Below are 24,665 nucleotides of genomic sequence, written 5' to 3'. Positions count from 1 at the left end.
CACTACATTGACATTTACATTTAGGGCATTTAGCAGATGCTTTCGTCCAAAGCGACTCACACTAAGTACATTTGTCACAAGGGAGAAACCACGACACATCACTGTCAATAGAGTAAAAAGACAAATAGAAACAATTGTCAGGCCCTCGTCTGAGGATCGTAGCTGCTATTCATCAAGGATAACTACAACTATAACTAAAACTGGACCATTGTGTCTTATGATGTTACCTCATGCTTCACATTTATACCGAAGTATTGGAGTCTGTAAGGATAACCTGCTACAGGACAACTCTCTTCAACAGAACCATCCTCGGCCCGGACTTGGCCTCTACTGTACATGGAAGAACTGGAGAGCTTTTAAGAGCAGCTAGCCATAGGGTCAGACATGTGGATGACACCTTCCTCAAAATAAAATCATACGAGGGAACACAAAATACCTCGAGGAAGTCCAATAAGCTTGAGGCACCTCAAACTGGGCTCTGCTCCAAACAACAAGAGGACAAAGATCTCAAAATGGACAGAGAAGAAAAGAACAGGTGCAACAACATATCCCATGTGTGGCTCCAATTATAGTACGATTCATATGGGTTAGTTATTGTGGATATAGCTGCAGCAGGGAGCATGTGTTCATTTGCGAAGTAATATGTGGCAGAATGTAATTGAGTATTTACAGTTTTGAGGTTGGTTTACTCGCTCATACTTTCATTAATTTCATTCAATTTCAGTAAGGCTAACTTTTTAACATTCACTACATGTACCTGACAGCTTAAGCTGAGTCAATTTTCAGCCTAAATTATTTAAAGGTCCAATTTGTAAGAATTCTCAACTCGTCAAATACTTACACTTTGGGACGGCGGCCTACCCCACCTATAATCCAAAAGTGTCGAGTTGGGAATGAGATTCAAAAATCAAAGTTCTTACGAACTTATCCTTTAAGGTGAACCAGACCAGTTGCCACTAAACATGTCGATGCATCAGTAATAATAATTTAACAGCATTATAATATGAATACTTATACACTTTGAAAAGTAACTTGCTGCTGAATTAATATTTTTGATACTTGTGGTACATGGTACACGATGGTAAAGCTGTTTTTCTCACTGTTAGAAGTGACATTAGAGCAACAACATGTTGAGCCTGTGAATCAAAAATCTCCAGAATCACCAAAGAGTTACACAGTGTTAATTTGAATATCTTATACCTAAAAGAAAAAAGTGTGCTTATTCAAAACAATTATAAATATATAAACATAACTGATAAATGTATATTTTTTTCCATCATAGCAAAGCATAAATTGGAGCAAGGATCAAATGCTGTTATTGATGATGATTAATGAAAGGACACTTTTACTGGACTGTGTAGAACAACTGCCACACAGAATATGCCTGGCAGACGCAGAATTGTTTTGTCCATATAAATCAACTAAATATGATTAATCTGCATCGTACTGTGTCATCATTTTGGTTGTGTAAAAAGCTAAAATCAGTGTGGATTGGTGTTAAAAGGTGAATATTTTTAAAGTCTCTGTGGTTCCAGAATACGTGTATTGGGTGAGATGCCAAGTGAAATAATGTGCTAATTGGAAAAATGTTGCAATGCAAATTCTCTGAAACAGCATTTGGTAAAACTCTCATCCCAAATTCCATTTAGCTGCTTTGGACTTTTGAGTTCAATCACACGATTGTCCCATTATAATGTAACTAAATGAACACATTTCCATCCCTCTGATCACTTCAGACATTAACTTTTAAGTTTAGATTCAAATGGACTGAGTGAAATTGAAAGGATTTACATTTCAGTATATTATTCATCATTCATTTTCACTCAGACCACGGTGGATAGCTGCTTTAAACATAATTACGAGAGATTGGTGGCGAAGGGCGGGATGGGTTTCAATGGATGTGCTACATAAAATGCAATACAGTACAAATGTATTCATTTTAGTGTGTGGGCCTTTTTGGTCAGAGACATTTTGCTTGCAGTAATGAAAGCAGAAGTGTATATAATGAACTGAATTAATGAATTCCGTTTAGCTGCTTCAGTTTCAGCGTATTGTTCATGCTGACTCACTGTCAGGACGTCTAACAGGGGACACTTAATGAGAACAGAGCCATCGTTAGTGTTATTAGTAACACCTGTGCTGTTCCTGCTACGATGACAAGCCAGAATGCCTGCTGTGAGCTGCAGTGGAGATGCATTATCAGCACTTTTTCCTCTTGGATTTTGGACGATATTTATATTTATAACAAGGATTTGATTTAATGAAGTAAATGTGGTTTAATCGTCACCCACTTACTGTTAAATTTGGTTGGACTGGGCTTTAATGTTTATACTACACGACCAGGTGTCCTTGAATAACTCTTCCTCTGATCCTTATTTGCTTTGTTATTCTCATCTATGTTTATGCCAGATGCTTGTTTTCCTTGATTTCCTCTCTTTGTTCACTTCTTTATGACTGGAATAAAACTAACTGGTTTAAACATTTTTTTCTGTGCATATTTGTCTTGATTATTTTAACAGTCTGTTTCCATTTATGCACAAACATTTATATGGGCCGCCCATAGAAATGGTGTAAATTGAGCTTTTGATCATAGAGAGGCAACTACCAGTTTAAATAATGTGCTCAGTGATAAATGATTTTACACAGAAAGGGGGAAGAAGAAATTTGACTAATGACCATGTAAGAGGAACTGTTATCAGTGAGAAACTTTTGTAGACCTAATGCATTTAAAATAGAAAATGAAAATAATTTTTTGTCTTTAAAGTAACTGTAGGAGTTAAAAAAAAAATGCCATGAAAAGTTTAAAAAAAAAAAAGTTAGTACAAATCAGTAACAACTGATGTGAATAGGTAAATAATAGTATTTGAATGAGACCTGTTTATCTGACAGAATATTCTCAGTAAGTGGTGTAAATTAGTAAAATAATTAGGGCATGTTAGTTAACTAATGCATACATTCTACTCCACCAGGCTGAACTGTAAGCAGTGCAAATGCACTGTTCCTACAATAGTTTCTACTGTAGGCCTAATTTTACAAAAGTAACATTCTGAATGCATGGATTGTACTTTTAATGTACCTTTCTTATAGTTTAGTACCACTAATTTTACTCAAGTTACTGATAGAACCAACATTTTCATCAACCACTGCTATGACCGGACCAGTCCAGACCTCAGGTGGTGTTTGTGTACTGTAACTAACAGGATCCAGATTCGCTGACAGGATGTTTTGAGTTAGGCTACACTGTGGTCCTGTTCTCTGGAACAAACTACCTGATGATGTGAGGTCTGTCACAACTAGCAGCACAGACAGGGACAGGAAGAGACTAAAAACAAACTGGTTAGGAGGGCCAGATCTGGCCTGGATGGTCTGCTGGATTCCATAGAGGTGATGGGTGAGAGGAGGATGTTAGTCAAGCTGACACCTCTCAGATCATTTATCCCCACAGCCATCAAACTGTTTAACTCAAACGCACTACATCAACATCACTTTCCACTCACTTGTTTTTTTTTTTTTGTAAAAATCTTATAGTTTTTTGTGAATATCTGGTTTTTATCTATTTATTTTATATTGAACTTTATGAACATTTTTCTGATTCTTTTTTTTCCTGGACTTGTTGCATTTCGAGCTGTTATGATGAGTGAATTTCCCCAATGTGGGATAAATAAAGCCAATCTTAATCTAAACCTTGACTACATACATTTTCAAATGTTTAATTTTGTATCTGCTATAAAACACAAGATACCTTTCTAGAGGATATTTGAAAGATTTGCACCAACTTTGGATCCGGGTTATAGACTACCACGTTGTGAATGGGGTTCCTTTAGGTGAACAGTAAAAATACACCACTCAAAATTTGCTAGTGATATTCAGATATAATATACACATCTTTTTTGGGCACCAAAATATTCACAAAGCACAAAATCAAGCGAAGCATTAAAATATCTAATTAATCTATCTAATAACTGTGAAGCTGTAAGTCCAGTAGGTGGCAGTAATGCAACTCATATGGATGTCAACCCGCCATAGCATTAAACAGAGCAGGAAGAAGAGGAAGAAGAAGAAGAAGAAGAAGAAGAAGAAGAAGAAGAAGAAGAAGAAGAAGAAGAAGAAGAAGAAGAAGAAGAAGAAGAAGAAAGCTCGTAACGGTCAACAGGGGGCGCTAGTGCAGCCAAATACATGTGAAGCACGTATCGCCAGAGGAGAAGAAGCGTCCTGAGCCGTCGGTAGGTCCGTCAGATAACCGGTGGCACCTTTAGTTCAGTTGTCCGGGAAACCCGCCATGTTCGAGCACCGCTTTTAAAACACTTACCGTGTAGGAGTATGTTTGGTTATATGTCTGAGCCCTGACGCGTTTATCGTAGGGAGACAGATGACAAGCTAAGAGAGTTTGGACAACAAGTAGCTAGTTAGCTTGTGCGGTGCCGTCTCTACAACGCTGTTTAGGGGGACGTTAGCTAAACTCCAACATGACCCAACAAGCTGCTGCGCTGCAGACGTACAACAATGAACTTGTCAAATGTAAGTCATACATTTTTTCTTGGAACGTCGCTAAAAGTGCTATGTAAGTAGTCAGTGAAGATCTTCTTTGGCTCCAAACGTAGCAACTCAATCTTTAAACAAATTGATTCTATCAGGAGGTCAGGCACCTGTCATAATGCTGCCCTCTGCTCTGCTTGTAACCTTACTGTTCTAGCTTAGTTCTTGACCTCCCAGCTACTTTAACTAGCAAATAGGATGCTACTGTACAATCTGATTAACCTATACAGATTATGTTCTCGCCTGGAAATCAGACTGTAACCCTTCGCAGACCCTAACTGTGGGTCAACAGGTAGCTCTTTTAATGCCTGTAGTAGGGCTTTATTCTCTTAAACGAATGTGTTGCCATGACTTTTGTTTGGTTGACACTGAACTGGCTGAACATATTTCAAAAGCTGAACTTCCAGTCCAGTCCAAGAGTTAGACTTCATAAGTAATATTCCATGAGCTGAAATGATTACTTGATTAACTGTCAACTAACACATGTTTTGCCACTTGTTTTAAGAAATTGGCTTTAGTGCTTTGTAAAGACAAAATGTGCTAAATTTCAGATTCCAGTCTCTTAAATGGGAATATTTTGTGCTTTCTTATCTCCTTTATCATAAGAAAACTTAATATACTGTATTTGGTCTGTGGGCCAGACATTTGAGGATGTCATTTTGGCCTTTGAGAGATACAGATGAACATTTTGTTTGTACATTTTACAGATCAGACAAAGAATTAGATAATCAATAAAATAAGTGACAAAGTAAGTTAAATACTTGAGTCTGAGAGAAGATTAAAATGTGAATTCTGGCTTCTGTTCTGTTTCTGTTCTAGTAAGCCTGTTATCACACAGGCATACAATCCCTTGACACTGGCCTGAGCTGATCCACATTTTTGTCTCCATTAGGTATAGAGGACCTGCACACCAAGAGGGAGGAGTTGAACCGTCAGATCAAGCTGGAGGAAGAGGAGAAGGATCGGCTGCAGCACGACATCAGAGTCCTCTCAGAGAAGCTGAGTCGAGTCAACGAGAGCCTGACGCAAAGGCTCGCTGCCCGCGCCACTTTTGATCGCACCATCGCAGAGACAGAAGCTGCCTACACTAAGGTGTGTGTCTTGTCTGTCTAAATTGTTATTGTTCACTAACATTGGCATATGAGGCACCATTTTATTATGCACAGGATATGTGAAGTCAATAAGGACTGGATTAAGTTCTACCCAAGAATACTGAAACTCAACAAAACAAAACTGATTCAACGGATGTCCCCCTAATGACCCTGTAGACATGCCTGCATACTTAAACTCACACTGACTTCATATTGAATTACTTATATGGTTGCTTACCAGTAGTTAATGAGGATTTTAGTGGAGCCAGATATACAGCGGTTTTGAATGGACAACAGAGAATTCAGTAGATTTATGACAGTACAAATACCAGTGATTCACTTAAATGCTTATTACTCGAGTGTGAAGTAAATCCAAGTCAAGCAGTTTAGCAAAAACACATGATGAGCAATTCTTGAGAAAAGCTGCAAGCAGGCCAAACAATCAATCGGCACATACTGAGGGGTCACAGCACAGGTGAAAATAATTTGGTAACCATGGGAACATGTAATCATGTTGGCACAGGTGTTTTCCCTGATTAAGGCAAAAACTGCTGCGCTTGCACCGTACTCCTTAATTTATTTGTATGACAGCAAACCCACCGTATTAAGCCTCGCATTAACTTTACAGGATGCCTCCTTTTCATCCCGTCTCATCCTATTGATCATCATACGTAACCAAAATGAACCTTTCTGTCCACCACTCAAATGGACAGTGAACGTTCAAATTTTATTTTGTGGCTGCCGAGTAAAGCAAATTTACCAGCTTACTTGCAATAATCATCAGGCAGCACAGCCCTGATGAAGTACTAATGATTAGTTTTGTAGGGTCTATCTGAATATTATTGAAATTGCAGCATGTAAGAAAACCTGGTTTGGTACAGACCCAACAAATGCCATATAATCGTCATTTGAGTTTTTAAGTGAAAAGGAAAATTGTTATCACAATCATGAATGGAAACGCAATATGATATTTATATATTTATTTGCACATGATATCCTAATTTCTTCTTGAGCCATTTGTTGCACCAAATAAGTAATTATGCACATCAGAAGCATGTGGGTCCTGATGATGCAGGATGCCAAAACTGTACAATCAGTGACTTACCCATCAGTCTGGTTAACTTCTTTTTGTGAACAAACCAAGAGAGGTCATCAGTCAGGGTGACAGGAACCCAACCAGAACTAACATGTAACAATAGATCATTATTCTCCCGTCTTGACCAGAATGAACAGAACTATAGGTGTGAATTCACCTTAAAGTATCTCATGAACAGACTCTGCTGCCTTATGTAGTACATCAATGTTTTTCTTGTCATGTTCTCCTTGTGCACTTGAATGTCGCACAGGCACGTCCCACTTACTGATGCTGACCTCCCTCAGCACTCACATTAATCACTGCAAACAAACACTCCAAAGCTGCCCTTATTATAAAACAACAACACAGTCAGCAGTGCCTGGCCCCTTTTTAAATTACTTCTACAGTATACACACACAGCAAAATGCCAGCTGTATGTTGTCTGAATAATGTTTTTACTTCATCTACTTTCAAGAAGCTGCAGTATATTTAATGGAATTTATTTGCTTTCCACCAATAGATCTTGGAGAGCTCGCAGTCTCTTCTGAGCGTCCTGAAGCAGGAGGCAGGAAACCTCAGTAAAGCCACAGAGCCCCGGAGGAAGGAGCACTAATGGCAGTAAAAGGTCACTGAACTCTCATTTTGACCACAATGCTGCATTTGACTCTGCACTTCACAATTTATTCTCCATGCTGGACTATTTGTAATATATTTGATTTACTGTAAGTTCCTTATTCTAATAAATGTGTTTATCACCCCCACGACTCTTCATTTTTGACAAAGCAGTCTCAGATCTCAAGAAAACCCAAAATGCTGCTCTTCAGGATGGAAATGACACACAGTATTTACATTTGTTCAAGTCTTCTATTTATTGAGCTTTCATTTGTACAAGTATGACATCACTTTGTCTTTTTTTATTTTTTATTTGCCCAAATCATTGACAATAACTTTACAGTAAGCACATCTGCTGTGATGTCGATTTACAGACGCGGGGGGGAAAGTAAAGGGGGAACAAGATGGAACTTCTACCACAGAGTTGCTACAGTGTGACCAACACAGACTGCTCACTTTGCAACAGGAGTAGACGGATGGGAAAACACCGCGGCGAGAGAGAAAGACCGCATGTACACTTCAGAAGTCAAGTTGTGTGCCTCTATGTCCATGTAATATCCAACAGAAAGGTTCTGGCTGGTGTCGTTGAGGACGATCAGTGGAGATTCCCGTAATACACTCTGCCTTTTTTTGGTCCTTCAGTTCACAGAAAGACAGAGAGCTAAAGGTTCCCAGAGAGAGTAAACGTCCTCTTTGGGGTTTTGGCTGTCAAAAGCAGCTACCACAGATGAATCCACAGGCGTGTCATGTAACTGTTAGCTACGACTCCACAGCAGGTCCAAGAGAGGCAGTCTTTGAAACTTAAAGAACCACACCCATGTGTTTTGTTCTTTGTAGCTCCTTAATTACAAATCATGTGCACTTACTTATTTTTATTGCAGACTATTTTATATAATTTTGTTTTTTGGTGTGTTTTTCCTACTTTTCAAAGCAGCAGTTGGTTACCATTCCTTTCCTCAGTATGAAAATAAACTAGTGGACCCATGTAACTTGCTTAACCTCTATAACAACAAACATCAGTCTGCATACATTTTTGTCCATTATAGTTACTCTACATTATGATAGTTAGGTATTTAAATGTAAATTCTTAAAGAAGGAGAGTAACTGTCTACTCATCTCCATATGGATGGATAGTCGGTGGTGTTTCCTTCATGACAGGAGTGCAGGTATGCACAGCAAATTGTATAGATGGATACTGAACTTCAGTACTTTTTGGCACAGATTGAAATGTGTCTGCTGTACACTTGCTCAGATTCATCATCTTTTTTAACTTATTATTTGACCAAACAATGTTGGATAAAAAGAAAGAAATTGGCAGTTTGAAAGTGGAAACAATTCTGGATTCTGGTGTTTTTCTAGAGAAAGGTATGACAGAAGTATAATTTTAGTATAGAAGCGTAGTTCTTTCGAATGATACCAAGCTCTACGTCATTATGATGCAACAACTATGGGACCTGATGTTGCACCTGCCTGGGGTCTGCAGTTGAAAGTTAGCCAGAATGGCTCAACTGGCACATTTACATAAACTTTATTAATGTGCAATGTCCCCGTTACTCCAAACTGTACAAACTAAACGATATATAAGTATATATAAAAACGATGTTCCTTCTGTTTTATACAAGTTAAGCAAGTTCCAAATTAAATGGGATTCCCATGCCATAAGAAACTGAGTGGAAACCAGTGATAATCTGGAATAATTGAAACATTCAAACTTCTAAACTGCAGTTTGCAGAATGGTCACCAATAATGCAAGGCGTACATGATTTGTACTCAAAGGGCTAAAGAATGTAAAATCCGTGGTATGGGCCTTTAAAGCTTCTGCACAACACATCCGGTCGACTGAACGATAACATCAAGTGAGCTGAAGGATTCGACGGGTGTTTTGAGGGTCCCTTCAGTACAAAGACGAAGCCCTGGACCTGTGTGAGAAAATTACACTTGGGCTACAGTTAGTGGTCACAGCATCAAGGCCGACAATCATAAGACTTTTTTGATGCAAGGCTGTGGCAAATAGTTAAAAAAAAAAAAGAAAGAAAGAAAGAAAGAAAGTGGACATGGCATTCATCGGCAGTGCATTCATCGTTTACAGTTGAAGAGTTCTATTCCAAAACGTTATTCATTCATTTTGATCATAAAAAAGTCAACACCGGCAGTCTAAAAAAAAATGTTAGTACGCCAAACAAGGGCTCAATATTCTTCCTCCTCTACTGTGTGTGACATACAATCAATGGTTGTCTAAAAGCAGGTGTCCATAAAGGCTACTGTTTGGAAACAAAACTCTCCAACTAGACTTCTTGTTCTTTTTTTTTTCTTTTCTTTTTTTTAAGTGCACATTTCCTCCGTTGCCTACTCTGCTCCTTCTCATGAGGTGCAAAACAAAGCTAATAGCATGACAGTGCAAAACACATTTAACATCCAAGACCGCAGACAAAACAGATCGGACAAAGATAGAACGTCTCATTCCCCTCAGAGCAAAATCCAAATCACCACATTTCCTCTGATGGGAGAAATAAGAAGAAAAAGAAATATGACAGGAGTAAGAAATACATGTTCGTACTTGAGGATATGAAAATATGGTGGAAACTGTACAACAATACTGGCCGAAGGGTCGATCCTGGGCGTGGAAAGAAGGAATGTGAGGCCGTTACAGCAACACTTTAATTGGTTGGCATTATGAGTTTTTAAAAAAAACATCAGGTGGAAACTTGGTGCAATCTTATATAAAACAATCTTAATTAAAAAAGAAAAAAAAAACATTTACATATACCTTCAAACACACACACAATCTTTGCATTCGCTCTCACAAACATGCCATATTATGAGTGATCATAATCATTGTTGCCTTCATTACTCCGATGGAACCGGCTTCTTTCTCTGTGGAATGTCAAAGTACATGAGGTCCGACTGGAAAACGAAAAACAGAGAAAACCACGCCGGTTTCCCTCCACACCAGCACAATTTGTTTGTCTTTACAAAAATGTCTTTTGTACATGAGCAGGTCTCAGACATGCAAACTTCAACTTTAAGCAGGAATAAATACACGAGGAGAAAGCCGGAAAGAATTGTCAGGAGGTCTAACAGCTTTCTGATAAAACGTGACACAGATAACCTTGATAGAGGATATACAGAAACATTCTACAGTATGACGATTTTTGTTTGTCACCAGCAACACGGACATACAGACATTGTTGGCCAAGGTCACTTTTATCACGCGTTCACTCAGAAATCAGAGTTGCTGCTGATTGACAGAACATCTTCCCTGGGGTGCATAATTGAACCCTTCCTTGACACAAAGAAGGGAGTTTTTTTTTTTTTTCTGTTGTTGCTGTTGAAGTTTGCTTGCCGTTAAAAGACTCTTCTACCTAACGTCCAGCAGCTTCGATACAGCATAGTTTGCCAGAGAAAAAGAAAACTAAAAGGCATACAGAAGCTTTACAGTAAAAGAGAACCAACCGAGCTGTTGGCTGAAATCAAAAACATGCAGGTACAAAAACAAAAGGACAAAAAAAAAACAAACTACAATTGTGGCACCCTTTCACCATTTTTTTTTGTTTTTTTTTGAGTCTGCCGGCGATCTACACGTGTGGACGCGTGGACGTCCTATTGACATGTTTTCATGCTAACACTGAACTCCCGTCACCTACACATGGGGCACTGGTGGCTTCTTGTCCTTTGAAGGAGTGTTTGAGCTCCTTCGCTTGTCAGTATCTCCCAAAGACTTGAAGTGAATGATGAGGCAGACAAATGCAGGAGGGACGATGAAAGCCGGTGAACTTCTTCCAGAGTCTGGAGAAGAAGACAGGCATCTCTCTAGATGGTGACAGTGGATTGGATTCTGTTTTGTCGGTGAGGGACGATGAAGGAGGGAGGCCGACAGGTCAACTGTCCGGGATGGCAGGGGAAACACAGTCCAGCTGCTCTTGGATTTCAGGTCAGAGAGAGGGTGGGAATGGAATACTGGCCGTCCGACAAAAAGCTGCCCTGCTCTGATATGCAGTCGGTAACGTGGCGTGCTGTGGTACCGTGGCAGGAAATCATCACCCCACCCTGAAAAGAAATTAAAAAAAAAAAAAATCCCAAAACAAAACATTGTTTCCTGTCTGATAGAGAAGATGTGCTTAGAGGCGGCTGGAGTGTAGAGCTGGAGGCGGCTCAGGCCCAGGTGTGGCAGACCTGGCTGGGCTCTGGCTGCTGTCTGGTCCCACGGGTGAGATGCTACTGTACAGCTGATTGGTCCGAGCGATCAGAAGTAAAGGGCGGGCTCGCTGCTGTAGTCAGACAGGGAGGAGCTGTCTGCCGGGGTGAGCTGTGGAGAGAGGACAACATGTGCTCAGCATCTTCTAAGCTCATGTCATAAAGCAGATTTCAGTGTTCTGCCAGTGACATGTGTGATATCCTAAATGTACTGTATCCTTTACAACTGATTCCACCTAAACTACACTGTTTAATCCATCTTGTCAGTGTTTGTTCCGACTTGTTAAAAGGCACCCTGTGGAGTTTTTGATTACTAGACATTATGAATTCAATGCCTTAATGTGGGTCTCTTCCTGCCATTGTTTTTACTGCTCTGATCTACATGTGCCAGCAAAGGCAGAGAGGTGGAAAACTGTCAGCAAGTAATCGTGGGTGTAAACAATACATGTTAAGGAGAAACTGGCTTTTAAAGATGTTTTCCGAATAGGGATTACTTTTAACACATTTTTTAGACCACAAGCACACACACAATGCATTCTGACCGAATGTAAACAGAAACTTTGTTCAGGAGAAAACTCCACAGGTCACCTTTAATACTGTTAGACATGTATACATTGTGTAAAGAATCATGTTTTGCAGGGAGAACAATGATGTGTACTTGATCAGGTCCTGCTGTCTTTATGAGACTATGGAGGAAATGTAACATTGGCAATAGCTGCTGACAGGATTCCTCAACTTCAGTAACAATGAAAACCAATTGTATCACTGAAAAAGAATCCGAAAAGAAAACAGATGAATCCTAATAGCCTGCATGACTTGTTTAGTTCCCCCGTCATAACACAGACACTACAAAATTACGACCTTGATCTTGAATTTACGATAAAACTGCACACTTATAGGCAGCATCAAACATTTGAGGCTTGGCCCATCGGCCAAATGGCCTACTGCGCATTTCAAACAAAACAAAAGTACTTTTATATGAAAAAATGGAATATAAACCACATGGAATCATGCATAATGATGCAAACATGGAAGGGAAAGTGATGATTTATTTTTTCCCCCCCAAAGAGTCCAACAGAGAAGACTGGGAGATGATGCAAACTCTGCAGAAAGTTAACTGGAAATCTAAACTGGGACCTTCATGAGAGGAGACATCTCCTGGGACTCGACTCTCAAACTGAAACCTGTAAAAGCCTAATGTTTGATGAACGCTCAGTCTCACCATTACTTCCTCTGTCAGCTGGGTGTGTTGAGAAGTGGAGTCCTCCTGGTAAACACTGTCATCATGTTTGTGCTCCTGCCAGGCGCTGAAGTCCACCGAGTGCTTGGGAACGTAGTTGGAAAGGTCTGCAGACGATAAAAAGACATCACGTGTTACCAAAACGTCAATAAGTGTTTTTCTTCCATGTGTCTTTGCCACTGAAACGTTGTTTCAAATGTAGTTCACAATTTGTCCAGTAGGGGTCATTGTCTTCACACTTAATGTTGTCAGTCCCATTACATCTGCACAGGGCACATGAGAGTGGTAATATCAGCCTCAGAGTGGAAAACAGCAGTTTTATGTGCATTTTCTGGCTGAACGCGGAGCCTTGACGCAGCGGGTTGGTGAGCACATTTAGACATTTAAAATGCCGCAAAAATGACAACAAAATCAACTCGAAAGCCGCCGTGACGCAGTCTCTGCTTAAGCTGGATGTGAACAGCTTTACGAGGCAGGTGTAATACGGGATGTGCTGCTTTGTGTAAACTGATTAGAAATATTACAGTCAGATAGTCCTCCTCTCCTCTTACACTGCTAATCGCTAATCTTTCCATTTGGTCATCAATGGGCGATGAACCGCAGAGTGAAAAGCTGATCTCCACTTCACGCCTCAAAATTGAGTGAAGTAAAGTCCAAAATACCTCTGATGTGGTTTAATACTTGTTTCAATTCATGTCTTGTAAACACAGTATCCTACATAAGACCCTTGTCCATATAGTGCACTTTTGTGACATTAAGTAAGTGCTACTGATCCTGCCCTCTATTAACATTTTGCATCCTATTTATTTATTCCCAGCACTGCAAAAGCTGCCTCCCTATTAATGTTGCAAATGCTTCAGGTTTTACTTCCTCATTAATAGTTATTTTGTTTTTCTTGATCTCACGTGTCCCAGACAAGCCTTCTACTCACTCTGCTTTTGTATAAGTACATTTAATTGCATGATTTGTATTTATTTATACAGAGGCAAGCTTGGGGTCTTCAAAATTGAATATGTTCATCCTCTGAGGAGCTGGAGTGTGCTCACTAAATGTAGTTATAATCCTGCAAGAATTCTGTGTTTCTAGTATTACAAGTGGACTTTCTTTCCTCCAAATGATTGTCCCATTGCAAAGTTCAGAGGGTCACCTGCCACAAAACTGGATGACACATCCTCCAGGGACCATGAACATCTACACTGACATTTAAGATGCCGTGGCCAATTGATTTCAAGAGAGCCTGTTGTGGACCAGAGTGTTTGGACAAGAATACATTTTGACCTACAGGTTGCTTCAGAGCAAAGTTTAGAGGGTCACCACATGAAATGATTTAACCTCTGGGGACCATGAATATATACAATGACTTCAAGAATACACTGGATGATTTCAAGATTCGTTGTTGTGTACCAAGTGTTGGACAGGTACAATTTTTGAGCTAATGGTTGCTTCAGAGGGCTGCCAAAATCATCCCTAGGGATCATCCTTGGGGGGGGTCATGAATATCTCCAGTTAATTTCATAGCCGTGTGGTCAATACCTGTTGATATTGAGACCAACGTGACAGAGATTCTAATGCCGCTCCTGGGTTTAAACTGGACATCACTTTCCTCCGCTCCGTCATATTTCATGCTGTCTCACCGTTGCTGTTGGTCGTGTGCGTGGGCGAGCTGGTGAAACTGGGTCGGGGAATGTGGATGCGTCCCACCATGCTTGGCTGGTCATCCGCCACCTTCTCATCTTGTTTCTCGTCCTCGTCCTCGTCCCCGCTGTCCCACGTGCTGCTCTCCGACGGATACTCGTACGTGCTCGCGAGACTCGACTCGTTGAAGGAGATCTTGAGCTGCAAAACACACAGAGGCAGAAACATTAGAACGAGCAGTTATCTATCGTCTTTGACATGTTACTGCACTGCTTTGATTTGGAGATACTGTTTATTTACAAGGAGTCTGACTGACTGATTTCCCCTGCCTCCATATTTCATTTTCACTTCACAGGCAGTATATAAATTGTTTGTGTTTGGAAAACATAGGCAGGTGTTCAGGATTTGGAGAGATTATTTGATGTTCTTTCAAATCTAGCTGGCCAGAAAATAAAGAGAAGGAGAACAGAAGGTGTAGTAGTTTCCTGATAGGAACTATCATTTTCACAGAAAGACTCATTTTCCACTTTGGTCAGTTGAGACGGGGTTCATTCAAGCATTTCTGGCCCTAGGCGTTATCCCCCAAATTGGTGCAGTGGCTCCAAAATTAAATTCCAAATTCTTGATAAAATAATCTCAGCTCAGGGTCCATTTACTAGCATTTTTAAATGCTACACACTGTACTATGAGGGTTGGGTCAGATAACTTAGATTTTATTTAATCTGAACACTTCTGGTTGACCTCATCATAATTATATTACACCTCGGATTCAAAATGGGCAAAAAACACAAATAATTTACGTTTTACCTTGTTTTCCTCTTTAAGTATGTAGAGCAACACTTTCAGTGCAAATACAATGCATTTTGCATAGTGAGCATTTACAGTTGGTGCAGTCAAATTACCCTTACATGAACTGCATCTGCAGCTGTACTGTGTGTATTCTTAAAATGTGGGATGCTGTGTCTATTGTGCAAGTGTTTCCTCGGATATGAAGTTGAGGTCTCAACAGATGGCAGCAACTTTATTTTTGGCTGCAAAAATGTGCACTCCCAAGTCGAAGGGACGGTGATATTGCCAGGAATGGGAGGCTATTTCTGAGGGTCCAATGCTAAATTAGCCCTTTTACTTTGACTCCACAGCATTCTGTTTTTTCTCCCACCAGGTCTGCCACAAAGTAGGGCAGTTTACCCAGAAACCCCATATGTCAGGTGCACCTTTCATAACTGAACAGTGTCGGTTATCAAAAAAAAAAAGTTTGAAAATTTTAAAATTGCCGTATTTTAATCAACAATGTAATCCAGTAATCACGGACAAAGGAACTAATCTAATTTCATGTCTTAAATGACTTGAACTCCGTTTACTATGCAACCCTGAACCGTGACTGAAGTTCCGTACCGAGGTCACATGATGACAACTGAGCAAACTCCATCCACTGATAACGGCAGTAAGATGCAGTTGAAAAGAAAAAGCTGGTTAAGACCTGAGATTTTTTTTTATAACAGAGTCAAACCAAATGAGGCCTGTCGTTAGATCCCAAAACGCCCTCTCATCTACATGTTTTGATATTTGACGGGTCTGTCATAAAAACTGTAAATCCATCTTTAAATGCTTAAATCATAAAAATGTATTAAAACATAAGAGTTCATATTATCCATTTGTCTTGAGGAGCAGCTTGTATGGCCTCTGCAGACAAACTCTGTGTTTACAGGCCAGATGTGTTTACCAGGAAAACAAACCACCCGCTGTTAACTGTTTGCCTGCTGGCTTGTCTGGCAGAGGGGCCAAACTTCACAGGTATTAGCCGAGATTTCAAAGTATCAGGTATCCTGTCTTTCAGATTCCAACACGTCGCCGTCCTTCAAGACGGGCTGCATTTTATGAGCACAGTAAACATTAACAGGTTATTACTTCCTCATTGCTCTGTAATTTTATCTATACTGCGTATTTTCACGTCTCAGCTCTTTGCTCGCACTGCAGTACTGCCCGTTTAGCTCCGAACGAACCAGCTACCTCATAACTTATTCAGCAGAGCTTTTAATTGGGATCCTTGGAGAGCCAGCTGCAGTTTGTTCGGGCCCCGTCTGTGGCTTCATGTACTGTCCTCGAAGTGGGACAGGTGGCCGCCTCCCAGGAGCTCAGGGGCCTGTGATTGATTGTCTCAGAGTGTTCCCTGTAAGACATGTCTGTCTGGCAACGCCTCAATGGTCTGCAAACACGGATCCGTGGGGTGAGACGGGCCTTGCCCTTTGCTGCACCATGTAATCCAACATGAATGGCAACCCCAGAGACCAGAGACTTCAGCTGCTCTTGCTGTCAGCGAGCTCACACCGACCGGCATTTATCCTCCTTTGGAACGAGAAAGTGCCAGGTTCTCTGAGAAACTTCAGTCCGATTTCATTCCCCATTTTTCCATCAGTATGCCTTTATTTCATATGATTTCACTTGAGGGTAGCAGTTTTAGAAAGACCACAAACGGTTTATAATAAGTCACCAGTCATGTATACTGGCCACATGTAAGCGTTTCAGAGAGGCTTTATTTTCGCCGCAGTTGCCATGGAGATGACAGCCGACGCATACAAATAAAACAGTAGGTTTGTCCGTCAGCTGACTGCTCTTAACCTACAGTACCTGGCTCCATCTACTCTGCAGGCCCTGATCTAAATCTGCCCTAATCTCCATCACAAGGGCTACGAGCCAGCAACAGCACCTCCGACTCAACACGCTTTAACCGCAATTATAAAATGACGTGCGTGTTCAACATCCTCTATGACTTCTTGCTCTGGTCTGTATCTGAAATTATGCTGAGGTCTGTGATGGTGGAGAAAGAGTTTTTTTTTGCAACACCTGTGAGTCAAAAAAAACTTAGATTGAGTGTGCAATACTTCATAACCTGGGAATAAAACAAATTTGCACACTTGACATCTTGTTCATTAAGGACACATAAATCCGTGATCATTTCGGTTCAGTGTATTTCCATTTCCGATGAGAATTTCAAGATTGAGGCGTTAGAGACTAAAAAATGCGCCTACAGGTTCCAGGATATTTGGAAGGAATGGATCCATAGATTCCAGCTGAGAATCAACATTGTACAAGGGTCGAAAAATGAAGAACAGAGGTGGCAAAAGAGTCAAAAGTCTATAGATAAAACTATGAACTCAAGACCAGAGATAAAGTCTGAACAAAGTCTACAGAATCAGGACAAAAGATGAGAGTCTGTAGATTCAATAGTAAAGTCGATGGATTTATGACGATGTTCTATGAATTTTGGGTGAGGGTCTATAGATATAATGGCAGACAATGTTAAGGTTGATGAATTATAAATAATGGTCTATAAATCAAGGACGAGGACCTCTAGCTTCAGGACTAGGGTCCTATTGTTCAGGACCAGGACTTAAGATTAAGGATAACGGTCCTCAATCAACTACCTAAGGATCTACAGATTGAGAACAAAGACCTATAAATAAATTCAGAACTAAGGTCTATAATTTAGGAATGTGGGTCAAGACATTAAGAACAATGGTCTATAGATTTACAATCGGAGGCTGACAGGGTCTAGGTGTTCCGCAAACACAGGTCTACAGATTAGAGTAACAGTACAGAGTCTATATAGAGGGAGAGTCTGGAGGTGGAGGAGTACGGATCAACACAAGTTGGATTGTGGAGAATGTGCAGATTCAGGATGTACGTCTGTAGGTTTAGGACGCCGGCCTATAGATTCAGGAGTAGGGGGGTCTTACGGTTCAGGACTATACATTAAGGACAAGTGTCCACAGGGGACTGACCTGGGGTCTGTAGACTGAAAACTCAGTCTACAGATGTGGCACAAGCATCTATGGGGAACTAATCATTCACAAACGTCCCTCTTGCGCCAGAGAGAAAACTTCTCAACATACATACATATATAATACAGTGGATTCAAAGGTGAGTCAACATTTAAAATACTTGTTATCTCCCTTTTAATATTCTCTCAACATTCCTGCTGTTTTGGTTGATCCCCAAAAATATGTCATCCACAACCCTGACCCCACCTGAGGGGTCCTAAAATACCCAACCTTCACTTCGTATCTGGAAACCTTTAATGTGTATTTATTTGTGATCTTATGACCACTCAGGTGACTTTCCTTTTAAACCTCATCCTTCATTATTACATAGCTTACAATGAGTCAGTGTTTTACTTTTTAACAAAGCATGAGTGCCTCCCTCCTTCTTCTCCTGACAGCCAGACTAGTTTCTCCATTAGTTTTCAGCCACTATAGCAGCAAAAAAAGCACCAAACAAATCCAATCTTGTGTGTCGTCTCAGGCTTTCACACTATGCTATCGCCTCTAAAGGGTCCTCAGTCGCAGGCACTGCCTATTTTTAGCCCCAGAACCTCCTTTCTTAGTTCCTGTGTTAAATCTTACACCACAAAAAGCGTATCCTTGCTAAACTGGCATCCTGTCTTAGAGGAAGTCTCTGGCTGCCAAAAGCGACTCCATCAATAAATCAGGCTAGCCGCTGGGCTCGTTTCCTCTTTCACTGTCTTTCACTTTTCTTTTTTGTCTGGTCTGCTGCCACTCTTCTCACATGAGACCCACGTTAGACGAGACTCCGCAGCGCCTTTGTCGGCGTCCTCTCTCTGACTTCACATTTCAGCTGCAGTATTAAATCAACTTTTAGAAGAAAGAAAAATTGGGGTAACTGAAGTGTAATCTCGCAGCCTGCTGCTGCTGCATGAGCTTTTTTTAAATTTTTTTTTATGTGGGTCTTTTTCATCTCGATGATAAAAGCCTGCATCATGGAGGCAGAAGTGATTCGTCTTCTGTCCTCAGGCTGTGGGACAGGCCGACAGGGGCCCGGACTCAGCCCTGCTGTCCTTCTTTTCACCACAGGACGCTCAGGCAGGAAGCTGCGGCACTGACAGGCCACCAACAACTGACTAATTACTCTGTTTGTGTTTTATATTTATATATCAAAGACTGACCACGGGCCGCAGTATGCGTGAGCATGTGTGTGCGAGCCAATGTTTTGTTTCAGCTCGCGTTGAAACAAAATGACACTTTTCTTGTCTCTGAGGCAAAGCTTGATTTGAAAAGAGCACAGAAATTCCCTCGGCTTTAGAAAACACTTTAGACACTTCGCTGCTTTAGCATTATTATCACGTTGCCATTACTATTAAAACTATTAAAAGCCTGACTGATATCTTTTGTGGCCCATTGATAGTGATACTAGGAGGATTTAAATACTCTGATTTTGATATATCCACTGATAAATATACACAAACATTTTCCAAATGTGGTTGCCAAACACTTGTGTTGAGGATCTGTAATGGCTGCAGCATGTTTTACAGTTAAACAACAAACACTATTGTCTCACATGACATAAGTGAACACTGACACTGTAAACTTCACTGGGAATTGATTCACTATAAATGACCATGTATCTTTTTCTGCATCATCATCTCTAATAGGTTCTCATACATGTGCATAAAGAAATATGTATCAGCCAGACTCACAGAGAGAATTTATGTCACTTGTAATTAAAGTTCACAGTTCAAATGAGTGCAGAGTCACATTGGCACTTGACAGATTCCCTGCATGAGATTTAATTAGAAGTTCAAAGATGTCAAATCAAAGCTCTCTAGGCACGTTTTTTAAGAAGCTGCGCACTAAAAAAAAAAAAAAAAAAAAAAACTCCACCGTCTGCTCCAACCACAGGCCCGGGACACGATGGTGCTCTAACTGTTAACATGGATCTACTACCAGCTATAGTCGAACATGTAGATGTTAAGAGACCAGTGCAGACCGCCACAGCTCAAGTGTAGTCATTACTGTAACAGCTGCGCTATTATGTTAATGAGGAATTTAATGCAGCACTGAATGTAGAAATGAAGTTTTGCAGCATGCCTTTACCAGTGTGTTTCTTGAAACTATCACATGTTGCCAAGCAACAGTAAACAAGGCCTGCAGCCTGCTATGGATGTAATGTATAGCATCAGTGTGAAACAGTAGGCATGTACTCTAAATAATGTTTTATGGACCTTTTAAAATAATCATATCACTTTTTGCTTTAGTTCTTGTCGATCAGCTGATTATATCTCTGGCAGATGTGTCAAAATGGGTCATCCAATGTCGTCAAGTCTTACGATAGGACGTAGGAGATTTTGTTGTGATTTAAATATGTTTTCATATGCATCACATCACTCATCATGTCATTATGATTATGTATGATTTGTGGTCGCATTAGTAAATCAAATCTCGTCTCTGCAAAAACGTACGAGTTTATAGAAATAGCCATAATACGTTATCATGTTAATATTATTATCATTATTATTATAGTTTCTTATTGAACTCAAAGACAACAACAACAACAAAAAACATTTCTCTCTAGATTTCAAAACACGGAGCAATGTGGACTGGAAAAGATGACTTTGCTTCCCACGAAAGATAGAAAATAGAAAGAAACACATTCCTGCTACACTATCCAACCGTTGAGGAATCTAGTAGAAAGGTTTCAGTTCTGCTGTAGTTTTTTTTTTGCTTGCGCTGTAAAAAAAAAAAAAAGAAAGAAAAGGGAGTTTTGAAGCTGCACACAAAACGAAAACAACTTGTTAGGACTGCAGCTGTCTGGAGCTGCAGCAGCAGCAGCTTCGACACAAGCAGACTCAGATATCAGACAGTGAGCGGAATAAACAATATTTCTGCGGAGATGTATTCCACAAGTTCCTTTCAGCCCCAGAGTTTCTTCAGATCTGTGTTTTTGTTGTATGCATGTTGTGGGCGAGGCGCAGAGGGACGAGGGGCAGACTGACAAAAGACGAAGCGAGGGAGCGAGGGAGCGAGGAAGAAGGGAGTCAGCAGATGAGATTATGTCTTCGTGAATGTGCTCCGGCCAATAGGCGAGATGGGAGCTGTGCCAGGAAATTTTTCCAGGCCACCCAGCATGGCGTGTCCTCATTTGGTGAAAAGTGGTTCCTACTGAATGGAGACACACACACACACACACACACACACACACATACAAACACACACACACACACGCGCTTGACGTGCACGCAGGGCGAGCACCCTGGCAGCGCAGATTGGGTTGAACTCAAAAGCCGCCGAGTTACGGTGGCGCTGCGACACAATAACACAGCTCTGAACAACGGAGGGTGCAGCAGCATGTGAGCGTTTGTGGCTGCGTGATGTCTGTTTGACTGGGAGCGCATCAATTCAAAATCTGTTGCTATATTTACCTCAGAGGGATGGAGATGGTGACACAGGGCGTGGTGTGGACTGTGACGGCTGTGCACCTGCTCAGAGTGTAGAGAAGCATCTGATGCCTCCAAGCTCAATTTTATCCCCCCAAAAATTCCACTAAACATGCACCTATTGAACGTTTAAGTCCTCTGAGAGGACTCACCTGGCTGCAGGAGACTGACCAGGTGCCAGATTAGAGCTAATCTCCGGCCGGGTAGATAATATTAGAACAGCACCACAATGAACCTGGCTGAGGAGCTGAGCTGCAGCTGCATTAGCTCTTAAAGACAAGCGATAATAAAGCCTACATGTACTCAATCATTGCATGTGGCGTTCCTCTCCAGTTTGCCTGTGACTAGTGTGAGCTAGAGGACGTCATTTAGGGAAACAAAGCTGAGGGTGTATCAGCACTGATCAGACAGAGAAGGTATTTCAAAAGTCTGTTCTTCCTTTAATCCATTTTTCATCAAGTCCTGCATTCAGACATGAAAAGAAACCCTCCTGTTAAACAACCTCTCCCAGCCGCACCAGTGAAATAATCTTAGAAAGAATAATATGACACTTCCAGCTACTTATGACGTGTTGAACGCTAGCTTAGCATAAACACTGCAAGCAGGGGGAAAGACTCCTGGCGCCGCTTCATCAGAGACGCCTCCTGACAACGCCAAGTTGTGTGCTGTGGTTATGGAGGGCCGGTGTTGCCATGTACAACGCGGACGACAGCGAAGGAGATATAAAACAACACTGCTGTGCTAGCAGCCGTGGCGTCATGAGAATAAGGACATTCAGTCATACAAAACTACAAAAGAGTATGTAAGATCAAAACCGCCTCGGGTGATATGTGTGACCATTCAGCCGTTACTTGGAGTTTTGCTGTGACTTATCTCTTCGGTGCAACCGCTTCAAACCTGCATAAATCACACAACTTACGAATAATTTACATTACACCTTGGCAATGTTTGTAACTTTAATTTACACACAGCTGGTCCAACAGGCTCCAGGCGACACCTCACTAACAAACACACAGTAATGCCACATCTTCATTAATAATATTACTCTGAGCCATCAAAAACAAACAACCCAGATATATTCTCTGAGATTCATGCCCCCGCCTCGCCACCCCAAGCACAATAGAGATGATGGGACTTTCTAAAGTTCTTTGCAGGGGCTTCTTCTTTATTAAAAAGTGACTAGATCACTTATGATGGATGTTATAGTTGCATCTTTACTACACGGGGCACATACTTCACATAGTGTTTCATTCGTTTTGCAGGAATTCATCTCGGGTCATACAGCCTCACCAACCTTCACAGTACAGCAGTACAGCAGGGCTCCCTGCATGCACTGCCCAGTCACTGGGATAAATGTTTGGAAGTTGACATTTCTGCAAACCACCAGTCACATTCCCATTTGTGCATGTCAAAGGTTGCATACTATATTGACATTATTATAATACATGTCATATCACAGTCGCATCTAAGCTACCATCAAGACTGGAAGCACGCATCACTAAAAACTCCTGTCATACTGTCCAGCAGAAGTATGAATGACGGTGCAGCACGGTGATCACACCTGTAAGCACATTTTTACAGTAATTACGAGCGATGTGCCGCATGCCAAGAGCAGCCAGCAGCCAATATGACACACCTTGGCAGCAAATTAGAGTCAATGAGCTCCGTTACAACAGAGTCAACCGATCAATCGTGAATATAATCGGCAAAGTCGCTGATAATGAAAACAATCCTCAGTGGCAGTCCAATATATCTGAACTTCAGGCTGTCAGTGACTCGAAATGATTCAGTGAAAGGTCAGTGCACGCTCATGCTAAAACCACAGTGCACCTACTGAACGCCCCCGTGGCTGTTATCCCCGCAGTGCATTCACGTCATGGTGCTCTTGTGTAGGTGTTGTCGGATTTCTCATCGCGCATGAGGATAAATCAGTTCAGTGTCTATGCTGAAGTGCTTCAAGTGCTGCAGCCTTGGATGGTCAAATGACTGATATAACCGTGGAGACTCATTCCCGCCTGTAGGTGGTTGGTGTTCGCAGCTCTGGCAGGCGCAGCGCAAAATGTGAAACTCTGTGTTTACACTGCCGTGTCTCGAGACCGCGTGAGTCACTGCTGTAATAGTATGCCCTTTGTAGCCGTGTGTGAGTGCGAGCGTGTGTGTGCTCAAGGGGTTGGATTATCTGCCTCCAAAACATGGAGACGTTCCAGATGTATTTCGTCCCATATAAGAACGTTCCTGCTGATAAGAATGAGCGGGCACAGACTGATACACCTGCATGGGCTGTAAAGGTAAAGTGATACCGGCAGGGTGGAGATCGAAACCTAGTGTGTCAGCAATCCCACAATGACACACATTGTCATTGTGAGGGTATTTAGGGCGTTCAATATATAAAAAGGACAATTCTGGACTAAACAAATGTAGATGGCTGGGAGTGTCTGAAAGGTCACAATCAGGACAAAGTACACACACCGGATCAGGATCGCTGATATTCTCTGAGGACGTTCTTTGCCAAATAACATCCTAATTTTTAATAAAATCTTTCTTTCAATTTTTGTTTTCTTCTCTTCCATATGCTTCAGATGTGAAATCATGTATACTGTTTAAGTTGACCCTTATAAATCCTTCAAGGGGGTCCCTGGGATGTCTCCTGGTTTTCAGGAGCCTGTGCGTCACACTTCTTAATCACAGAACTCTGATCATGAATGGCAGCGTCTCCAGTTTCAAAAGCCAGAGGTTAGAGGGAAAGCTAACGGGTGTGTCTTGTATTGATCCTTTGTTCAACTGCTGTTCAATGGCAGTCAATTGGATGGCGAGCAGTAATAAGGATATTGCTTCAGTGATCTCTGGGACAGAGATGAATCAATGAGCGACACAGTCCCAAGGCAGCACACAGTAAAGCTGTCACCAAATAGGTTGGAGTGCACAAAGGCTGCAACAGTAAGTCAACAGCTGATCTGCCAATTATTTTAATCATTAATCGTTTAGTTTACACCATTTTCAAAAATTGTGAATCATTTTATTTACTTTATTTACTAAAAAGCAGCAAATCCT

At 41.1% G+C, this 24,665-nt stretch overlaps 3 protein-coding genes across 3 annotated transcripts in view; 1 reads left to right on the top strand and 2 right to left on the bottom strand.

Moving 5' to 3' along the window:
- The window catches only part of ehmt1b (euchromatic histone-lysine N-methyltransferase 1b), a 33,373-nt gene extending 27,271 nt beyond the window's left edge, over positions 1-6,102 (bottom strand). Inside the window, exon 1 of the mRNA XM_037116904.1 lies at positions 5,866-6,102. The gene's annotated coding sequence lies outside the window, so the exon portion shown is untranslated. The remainder of the gene's footprint in view (positions 1-5,865) is intronic.
- Positions 4,230-7,463, top strand: ssna1 (Sjogren syndrome nuclear autoantigen 1). Its single transcript, XM_037116906.1, has 3 exons — positions 4,230-4,518; positions 5,429-5,628; positions 7,223-7,463. The coding sequence occupies exons 1-3, from the start codon at positions 4,467-4,469 to the stop codon at positions 7,313-7,315; spliced, it is 345 nt and encodes a 114-aa protein (XP_036972801.1). The 5' UTR covers positions 4,230-4,466; the 3' UTR covers positions 7,316-7,463.
- An 83-nt stretch (positions 7,464-7,546) lies between these two features.
- tprn (taperin) overlaps positions 7,547-24,665 on the bottom strand; it is a 28,935-nt gene continuing 11,816 nt past the window's right edge. Inside the window, exons 2-4 of the mRNA XM_037116905.1 lie at positions 14,383-14,584; positions 12,731-12,855; positions 7,547-11,620 (exon numbers count right to left, since the gene is read on the bottom strand). Of these exons, the coding sequence (XP_036972800.1) occupies positions 11,558-11,620; positions 12,731-12,855; positions 14,383-14,584 (390 nt within the window). The 3' untranslated portion in view covers positions 7,547-11,557. The remainder of the gene's footprint in view (positions 11,621-12,730; positions 12,856-14,382; positions 14,585-24,665) is intronic.

This window comes from Acanthopagrus latus, chromosome 12 (assembly GCF_904848185.1).
Source record: "Acanthopagrus latus isolate v.2019 chromosome 12, fAcaLat1.1, whole genome shotgun sequence".
In the NCBI taxonomy this organism is placed as follows: Eukaryota; Metazoa; Chordata; class Actinopteri; order Spariformes; family Sparidae; genus Acanthopagrus; species Acanthopagrus latus.
Note: the sequence above shows the minus strand (reverse complement) of the source record. Positions and strands in the feature narration are given on the sequence as shown.